This window comes from Otolemur garnettii, unplaced genomic scaffold (assembly GCF_000181295.1).
Source record: "Otolemur garnettii isolate 467f Iridium unplaced genomic scaffold, OtoGar3 scaffold00045, whole genome shotgun sequence".
In the NCBI taxonomy this organism is placed as follows: Eukaryota; Metazoa; Chordata; class Mammalia; order Primates; family Galagidae; genus Otolemur; species Otolemur garnettii.
Genome location: NW_003852440.1, coordinates 4,456,425 through 4,466,442, shown reverse-complemented (window position 1 = coordinate 4,466,442; position 10,018 = coordinate 4,456,425). Strand labels below are relative to the sequence as shown.

Below are 10,018 nucleotides of genomic sequence, written 5' to 3'. Positions count from 1 at the left end.
GGGGATTCGAACCCGCCACCTCAGGTGTACATGGCTGGCGCCTTAGCCGGTTGAGCTATAGGCGCCGAGCCGAAATTTTTTTTTTTAAGAAAGAAGTTTTAAGCCATATTGATCAAAATCAATCCATACTACAGCTATTTGTTATTTATAATGTCAAAATAATTCAAACGTTGAAGGAGGAAAAAGGAAACCAGAGTTTGTAGAAGAGTTATAGTTTTAAGATTCTATTTTTCTCTTCCTAGGAAAGTGACCTATTTTTCCTTTTTGTCTTAAGTGAAATTGAAGGTACTATCACATACATTCTTTAAAAATGGGAATGGCCATGTCATTATTTATCAATACTTATAAATTACATTGCCACGGTTATACAAGGTAGATACTTCTTTTTTTCGAGGAACAGTATTTCAGTCATTGCACATTGAAATATTAATATATTGATAGCTATTTAATATTTTTCAAAACTCCATGGTTTTCTACACCTGAGATAAAATAAATTAGAAAGTAGTTGTAGTATGTGATATCACACCACCAGAGATGTTTCCACTTTGTTATTTGTATTTAAGATACCTGTGTTATAGGATGTTAGATCTAGTCTTAAAATTTTGCCTTTTAAAAAAAAATGTGCTTATCTCCTTGGTATGTCTAAGGTGGACTAATAATCTCTATGATTTACCTTACTTGTACACTTTCCCCTGAGGAGGCACTGTAGTGTGGATTGGTTAAGAGGAAGGGCGTCAGAGAAGTCAGTTTGCCTGGCTTTGCCCTTCAGCTCTGCTGGTTTACACTGTATGCCTTAGTTCCTTGTCTGTAAAGTAGGGATCGTCGGGTTTCTGTGAAGATGAAATGATTAATCATTCAATATATGTTAGCTATTGTAATTCTGAGCTGTGTTGTTTCTAAACTTTAGAGTGTGGGGTTTGCTATAGCATATCAGATAGGTAATTGAAAGACCAATCTTGGCTAATGCTGATACTTGACAGAAAGCCAGCGTAGTACCATTTACGATTGTACCCCTAGCTTAGTTTATGCTATAATGTATTACCCAAATGTAACTTCATTAGGTCCTATAAAGTCAGATTTCTCCTTCTTTGTTGCACGACTCTTTACAAAAATTCAAAAATTCGTTAAGCTGCATATTTGAATTGTATACATTTCCGAATAAGGTTATACTTGAATAAGGTATGCTAAATATGTATTTTTAAAATTCCTTTCACTAATTCAGCTAAGGAGTTGTTCCTTCCTCTTGGTGGTGGTGGTCTCTCTTTAGCTGAGAGGTTCCTTGCCATTTGTTGTGCTTGGTCTCAGCCTAGACCAGGATCTTTAAGTTTCCATCCATTTCCTTTGCAGGGCAAAAGGACAAACTTGCGTAAAACCGGCTCAGAGCGTATTGCTCATGGAATGAGGGTGAAGTTCAACCCCCTTGCTTTACTTTTAGATTCATCTTTGGAGGGAGAATTTGACCTTGTACAGAGAATTATTTATGAGGTATGAGTATAATTAGTAAATTTCTTAAATATGAGCTTGTATTTTGTTTTAAAGCTCTAATTAGAAAGCTGGTATAGAGAAATTGTATTTTTAAATACAATTGAGATAGTGGGGTTTTTTTGGAGCATGCTCCAAAGTAGGCTATGTCTTTTTTGAGACAGTCTCACTGTGCTGCCCTCAGTAGAGTGCTGTGGCATCATAGCTCACAGCAACCTCCAGATTTTGGGCTTAAGCGATTCTCTCAACCTCAAACTTTTGGGCTCAAGTGATCCTCTTGCCTCAGCCTCCCAAGTAGCTGGGACTACAGGTGCCCACCACAATGCCCGGCTATTTTTTATTGCAATTGTCATTGTTGTTGGTTTTTTTTAGCTGGCCCGGGCTGGGTTTGAACCTGCCGCCCTCTGTGTTATGTGGCTGGCGCCATAACCACTGTGCTATGGTCACCAAGCCCATAGGCTATATTGTTTTAAAGGTATGATTGTAAAATTTTGCTAACACAGAAGCTCAGTTTTCACTTAAGCGTCCTTTAGAGTACTTTTCTGTCTTAAGGAGGTCATTGTTCTCCTTTAAAAACTGTTTACAGATAGGGTGGTGCCTGTGGCTCAGTGAATAGGGCGCTGGCCCCATATACCGAGGGTGGTGGGTTCAAATCCGGCCCTGGCCAAACTGCAACAAAAATATAGCTGGGCATTGTGACGGGCACGATGGGCGCCTGTAACCCAAGAGCTAGAGGTTGCTATGCGCTGTGATGCCATGGCACTCTACCGAGGGCAACAAAATGAGACTCTGTTTCTAAACAAACAAAAAAACTGTTTATAGATGGATTGATACTATATAGTATCAAGTTAGAAACACAGGCCCTTCTTTTCAGAAGCCTACTATTTGAAATATTTTTAGTTGACCTTTTTTCCCTTTCCACAGAAAATGTAACTTTTACTTAGAAACTAATTTGTGGTGGGGAGTTGGGAGGATAAATAAACAAAAATGACTTATAAGTATATAGTTTTGGTACTTCTTCAGGTGTTTTTAAACCTTTTTATAGTGACTGTCTCCTTAATGTGGTTATTCTGTCTGTCTTATTTCTAGACTTGTTCTTGGTATAGTTGTCTTGGCTCCTATAGGTTTTAATTATGACTTTTACAAATGCCACAAAAGCCTATTTCTGTTCTCTTGACCCTAAGGAACTAGTTAGCTGTGACAGTTCCAGTGACAAGAAATTAGAATGATGCTCACCCTTCTTATTGATGCAGGTCGATGACCCAAGCCTGCCTAATGACGAAGGCATCACAGCACTTCATAATGCTGTGTGTGCAGGGCACACAGAAATCGTTAAGTTCCTGGTACAGTTTGGTGTAAATGTAAATGCTGCTGATAGTGATGGATGGTAAGATTTTTTTAAGTTCCAATCAAACTTTAGTTTTAAATTATAATGTGTTATTTTTGTGGAAGAATAAAAAGAATTGACTCTTTCCTATGTAGGATTTTTTTTCTTTTTTTGAGACAGAGTATCACTATGTCACCCTTGGTAGAATGCAATGGCATCATAGCTTACAGAAACCTCAAACTCTTGGGCTTACGTGATTCTCTTGCCTCAGCCTCCCAAGTAGCTGGACTACAGGCACCCGCCACAACGCCTGGCTATTTTTAGAGATGGGTTTTGCTCTTGCTGGTCTTGAACCTGTGAGCTCGGGCAATCCACCCACCTCAGCCTTCCAGAGTGCTAGGAATTACAGGCGTGAGCCACTGCACCCGGCCCCCTATGTAGGATTTTTAAAAGCTTTAATTACGCTATATTTAATGTTTTAATTTTATAGCCTATTTTTCTCTACCACATTTTGGAAGAAAAGTTGTCTTGGGCCATATTTATTTATTTATTTATTTATTTTTATTATTTTTTTTTTTTTGAGACGGAGCCTCAAGCTGTCCCCCTGGGCAGAGTGCTGTGGCATTACAGCTCACAGCAACCTCTGACTCCTGAGCTCAAGCGAGTCTCCTGCCTCCGCCTCCCAAGTAGCTGGGACCACGGGCGCCCGCCACAACGCCCGACTATTTTTTGGTTGCAGCCATCGTTGTTTGGCGGGTCCGGGCTGGGGATTCGAACCCGCCACCTTAGGTGTACGTGGCTGGCGCCTTAGCCGGTTGAGCTATAGGCGCCGAGCCGGGCCATATTTAAATACACAAATACTAATGGAAATTGATGAACAACCAAAAATATAAAGAAAGGTCTATGCATAATTTTTGTGATCTCTGCCACTACAGATAAGCAAAAAAGTCCTAACATAATCCACATGAAGCCCATGGGCCGCAGTTGAACACCCTTGTTAGTCTGGGGTCATTTATAATGTGTATAAAATATTGGAGCTGCTGGAGAAGATTTTTAATAGCATTTTAAGTGACCTAAAAAAGATTGAAATATGTATATTTTATAGTCACTTTTCTGGTGTAAATTGATTTGACGTATTTTTTTCAATTATCATTTAATATAAGATTTTAAAAATACAAAAGTAGTTCAAAGTACAACTTTGCAAAATTGGTGATGTAAAGAGATAATTTAAGGACTGTTAGGTCTCTACTCTGGCAGAAATGATTAGGCTGGGTACTCTAGAATATAGAACTAAATTGATTTTATTGTGTGTCTGTGTTTTTTTTTAATTATTACACAGATTTTGTTTCTTTTCTTTCATCTACTTGACTCTTTGCACCCTTCAAGCTGCTAGCCCTAGTGTGGTCCATTACTCTGTGATGCTTTCATTTCTGACTGTAATTCTTTGATAGGTTAAGTCGTCTGTATTAAACTGGTTTTAAAAAACTGTTTAAGAGGTTTTCAGAGGAAAGGAGTTAGTAGATGAGAGACCCAAGAACCCCCTTTACAGGTGTCTTACTGCAGTAGCTGCCGTTCACTTCAGGAAAACATTTCCAGCCCTTGCTGTGTCTTCCTTCCCAGGACTCCACTGCACTGTGCTGCCTCGTGTAACAATGTCCAGGTGTGTAAGTTCTTGGTGGAGTCAGGAGCCGCTGTGTTCGCCATGACCTACAGTGACATGCAGACTGCTGCAGATAAGTGTGAGGAGATGGAGGAGGGCTACACCCAGTGCTCTCAGTTTCTTTACGGTATGTGACAAGTAGGAGTAAATGCATTCATTCATCTGCATCTTTAGGATATAGTTTAAGTATTTTTATTATTTGGAAAGACTCTTTTGTGTTATTGAAAGTAGGACAGCCTTGGTCACAGATAATAATCCAGCTTCTGTTTGTATCCTTGAAACAGCTATTGTCAGGGCCGTCTTAAACTACAAAGGACAGTGATGCAGCATCTGACCTGCTGGTGTTAATGGCTTTGACCAACAAAGGATGCTCTGTTAAGGCTTCAGGACTTGCTGAGTGGTGGTGTATCTGTGCACATAAGTAAACAGAACCCCCCCTTCTAAGACACCCTGGAGAAATGCAGAATCGGTATAATAGTCCAAATGGTCCATGTTTTCCTAGAAATCAAACTTGTCATAAAGTAAAATAAAAATAACGCATATTTTAGAGCTACTTTTTAAACTCCTTTGTTTCCTTGATTTTATCACAGTGATTGCTAGCATTAGATCTGTACCTAGAGAAAAATGGATTTGAAGCTTGAGATGGTTACATATTGGCTGGCATTTTTACTTCTAAGGCTTAGAAGCTGAGGTTAATTTTCCTCTTCAGTTTGGCCTGGGAGGATTTGGGGGAGGAGGAAGGACAGAGACAGTTGAGGAGGTTGAAGACCCCCACACGGCTCAAGCTCTCAGAAAGTCCTTTACCAGTCTGTTGAAAGACCCCTGAAGTTACAGGCGTGTGCCTCTGCCTTCTGAATGTAACAGTTTTCCCTGTCTGCATGCGTGTTTCAAAGCTCTAGGTGTGAAGGGAAGGGACTTGAGTGAGAACCTCAGACTTGCGAGTTTTTTCCTTCATCTCTGTCAACTGTAGTTTTTATTGTTGACATATGTTTGTTTTAACTACAAACCATAGGATATTTAGATACAGTAACATAATATTTTAAAGTTGACATGATATGTTAATATACATTTGCTCTATTAAATTTATTAATCATCAAGCCATATTTAGGTGTGGGATATCGTAGCAGCTGGTATAGCCTGTGGCTAGGAGGAGTGAGAGTTATAAGAAATACCTGTATAGCGGCTCGGCGCCTATAGCTCAACCGGCTAAGGCGCCAGCCATGTACACCTAAGGTGGCGGGTTCGAATCCCCAGCCCGGACCCGCCAAACAACAATGACGGCTGCAACCAAAAAATAGCTGGGCGTTGTGGCAGGTGCCTGTGGTCCCAGCTACTTGGGAGGCGGAGGCAGGAGACTCGCTTGAGCCCAGGAGTTGGAGGTTGCTGTGAGCTGTAAAGCCATGGCACTCTACCCAGGGGGACAGCTTGAGGCTCTGTCTCAAAAAAAAAAAAAGAAATACCTGTATAGCTTAATAATGGAACACCTTGATGAGAAGGGCATGGGAGGGATTTAGCTCTCCTAACAAGCATGAGAGCTTGCGAGATGAGAGCATTGGTGAATTGGTGGTCTCTACACCGTGGTTTCGAGAGGCCCAAGATCAGCCTTATATTAGGCTGGAGGAGAAGGTAGTCAAAAAGCATGCGCATTCTATCATAGAGCCGCTTACTCTGACTCTGTCTCCTCTCCTGCCTGAAGAACGTCATGCTGGTGTCTCTGTGCTGGAGGTCACAAAACTGCAAAAGGCTAAGACTTTCTAGGAAGACTGCTTTACTCTCTCAAAGACTCACTCCCTCCCTCTCTCCCTCTCCCTTCAGCTGAAGTAAATAGCCTCAGGCACCTAAGAGCCATTGTTCCTGAGCAAAGTAGTTTAGCTCCGGAACTTAGTTAAGCCAGGGCCCGAGACCAGCCAGTCCTGGGCCCTGATAGGATATGATTTTTAAAAACATTAGGCTCGGTGCCTGTGGCTCAAGCGGCTAAGACGCCAGCCACATACACCTAAGGTGGCAGGTTTGAATCCCCAGCCCAGGCCCGCCAAACAACAGTGATGGCTGCAACCAAAAAATGGCCAGGCGTTGTGGCCGACGCCTGTAGTCCCAGCTACTTGGGAGGCTGAGGCAGGAGACTCACTTGAGCCCAATAGTTGGAGGTTGCTGTGAGCTGTGATGCCATGGCACTGTACCCAGGGGGATAGCTTGAGGCTCTGTCTAAAATAAAAAATAATAATAAAATAAAATAAAAACATTAGGGGTAGTTGGTCAGAGATCTTTTATTAAATTTTATATCCTAGGTATCCAGAGTGTAACACAGATGTGCAGTTTAAACAGTAACGGAGCAGGCTCAGCACCTGTGGCTCAAGCGGCTAAGGCACCAGCCATGTTCACCTAAGGTGGCGGATTCGAATCCAGCCCAGGCCCGCCACACAACAACGGCTACAGCCAAAAAATAGCTGGGCATTGTGGTGGGTGCCTGTAGTCCCAGCCACTTGGGAGGCTGAGGCAGGAGACTCACTTGAGCCCAGGAGTTGGAGGTTGCTGTGAGCTGTGATGCCACAGCACTCTACCCAGGGGGACAGCTTGAGGCTCTGTCTCAAAAAAAAAAAAAAAAAGTAACAGAGTAAACAACAGTGAGTGATCACGTACCAGCTCAAGAAACAGAACATAACTACTGTGTCCTCATCTGGATGTCCCTTTCTGACGTGGCCCCTCTCATGTGATGACTGCCACTTTGAAGTTCAGCATTCCTTGTTTCTAAAAAACAGTTTCATTATGTGTATATGAATCCTATAACTAATTTTTTTTTTTTTTGCATTTTTTGGCTGGGGCCGGGTTTGAACCCACCACCTCTAGTACATGGGGCCCGTGCCCGACTCCTTTGAGCCACAGGTGCCGCTCTACTAATATTTTTCATTTTGTCTGTTTTTAAGTGCTTATGTAAAATAAATCATCCTGGTGATTATATGGCCTTTTTTCATTGAAGGCTTTTTGAGATTCACCTGTGTTGCATGCAGCTATAATTGATTTTCACTGTGCTGTACTGTTCCATTTGATGACTATACCACAATTTTTCTATCATTCTGCTTTCGAGGGACATGCAAGCTGTTTCCCTGCTTCTTCTCTCCCTCTGCTCACCTTCCCTCTGTTCTCCTGTGAACATTTTTGTGCTTGTTTTCTGGTGAATATGTATTGCTAGGTTGCAATGATGCACATTTAGCAGAGAGTTCTTGTGATTCTTGGGTGGGTTTGGAATGAAGTCTCATCATGGCTTTAGTTTGCATTCCCCAAATGACCAATGATACCCCTCAAATTTTAAGAGTAAGTTGCATAATCTGCAGCTCTTAATCTACTAAATAGCAGAGTAATAAGAAATTTTCTTCCATTCGTAGTAATTTCTTGGAAATTGAGACTTGAACTATTATTTTCAGTATTCTAAAATATCTAGAATTTCTCTCCTATTCCATTGTCATCCTAAACAGATAGTACAGTACCTCTGACCACTTTAAAACTTTGTAGACTTTTAGTTATGTCAAGTTGTATTGTTCTTATCAATCGGTCATGCTTTGTGTGTCTTATTTAAATAGGAAAGTTGGAAATTTATCTGACCTTTTAGGGAAGAACTTTCTTTTGAAAAAATTTGTTCCAGTTTTACCCAGAAAGATAGAAAGAGATGCTGTGTGCCATATCTGTTAATAGATACAGGAATAATAATTTCATAATTGATAGTTCACTGCTCACATAAGTTGAAAAGTCTGACTATGCAAAAGGAATCAGATATATTCCTGACTTCTTAAAAATGATAAAGGGGGAAAAATAGTAATTACCTGTGAATTGCTGAGAACGTCATCATCTGAGTCCTTTCCTTCTCTCCTTCCTTATCCTGCCCGTTGGTGACTGTTACTTCTTGCTAGCACTGCCCTTTAGGATAGGAGGTGTAAATGGAGAAATGTGAAGAAATGTAAAATTTAATGTAGTAGCTAATTTGTAAATCTGTTGTTCTGTGAAAGAGGACTTCTGAGGATTTTTCCCTCTCCAGTTTGTGAAGTTCAGCATCTTCTAGAATTCTGATTCTCATTATTCTAGAGTTGACTGTATATAGATATTTATGTCTAAAATGCCTTTTGGTGGGGCAGAGGCTCACTTTGTCACCCTCCATAGACTGCCATGGCATCATAGCTAATAGCAACCTCCACCTCCTGGGCTCAAGTCATTCTTTTGCCTCAGCCTCCCGAGTAGCCTGGACTACAGGCACTGGACACAACTGCCCAGCTATTTTTACACGCGGGATCTCGCTTTGGCTCAGGCTAGTCTCAAACCTGTGAGCTCAGGGCAATCCACCTGCCTTGGTCTCCCAGAGTGCTAGGATTACAGGTGTGAGCCATCATGCCAAGCCCTTAAAATGCCTTATTTTTGTGTTATAACATACTTTATAATTTTTTTTTATCTTTCCCCATTTGGAAGTTGGTCAAAACCACTTTAGTAGATACAGTACTTCAGGGCGGCGCCTATGGCTCAAAGGAGTAGGACACTAGCCCCATATGCCGGAGGTGGTGGGTTCAAACCCAGCCTCGGCCCAAACTGCAAAACAAACAAACAAACAAAAAATAGATACAGTACTTCTGATCTTTTTTTCCTGTCTGGTCTTGAGTTTTAGTTAAAGAATGAAGTAATGTATTGAGAGGACCTCAGTCATTATATTTAGATGTAAGGTGAAATTTAACAGGCATATCATTCACTTTTTTATTATCCTGGGCTCAAATAGTTCTTTTCTTTTTGCAGAAGCTTTTAGACTCTGAATAAGGCCAGTTTTGATAGATGCTTATAACAGTGCTAGATTTGAGAGCTGCTTTAGAGATGATAGCAAGCCTCAGTATGATTTTGGTGTGCTCCCTGTACGTGCGCTGTTGGCCTTCCAGCACCCCCTCACCTTGGGATGTTGAATTAGTGATTCTCACAGTCCAGCCTGTACTTAATTGCTTCCCATTTTGTTTCCCGTAATTAAAAGTTCTAAAGGTGGTATGCTCTGAGTTACGTACTCTGTGCTGTGTCTTACTGTCGATTTTAGGAGTGCAGGAGAAAATGGGCATTATGAACAAAGGACTCATCTATGCACTTTGGGATTACGAACCTCAGAATGATGATGAACTGCCCATGAAAGAAGGAGACTGCATGACCGTGGTCCGCAGGGAGGATGAAGATGAGCTTGAGTGGTGGTGGGCGCGCCTGAGTGACAAGGAAGGATATGTTCCACGCAACCTGCTAGGAGTAAGTTACTCCAATACTTAGGATATTTTCATGTGTGTCAGAAAGGGGCTTTGCAAAAACTGCTATGGGTACAGTGTACCTTACTGCCCTTTGTTAATAAGAGATAGAATTGGCTCGGCGCCTGTGGCTCAAGTGGCTAAGGCGCCGGCCACATACACCTAAGGTGGCGGGTTCGAATCCCCAGCCCGGGCCTGCCAAGCAACAATGATGGCTGCAACCAAAAAATGGCCAGGCGCTGTGGCAGGCGCCTATAGTCCCAGCTACTTGGGAGGCTGAGGCAGGAGACTCGC

General features: G+C 41.7%; 1 protein-coding gene across 3 annotated transcripts in view; it reads left to right on the top strand.

Annotated features, from left to right (window-relative positions):
* The window catches only part of TP53BP2 (tumor protein p53 binding protein 2), a 79,144-nt gene that overhangs the window by 63,859 nt on the left and 5,267 nt on the right, over window positions 1-10,018 (top strand). For all 3 annotated transcript variants that reach the window (XM_003790971.2, XM_023513892.1, XM_023513893.1), the window contains 4 exons: window positions 1,348-1,485; window positions 2,736-2,869; window positions 4,430-4,596; window positions 9,529-9,728. In XM_003790971.2, coding sequence (XP_003791019.1) covers window positions 1,348-1,485; window positions 2,736-2,869; window positions 4,430-4,596; window positions 9,529-9,728 — 639 coding nt within the window. The remainder of the gene's footprint in view (window positions 1-1,347; window positions 1,486-2,735; window positions 2,870-4,429; window positions 4,597-9,528; window positions 9,729-10,018) is intronic.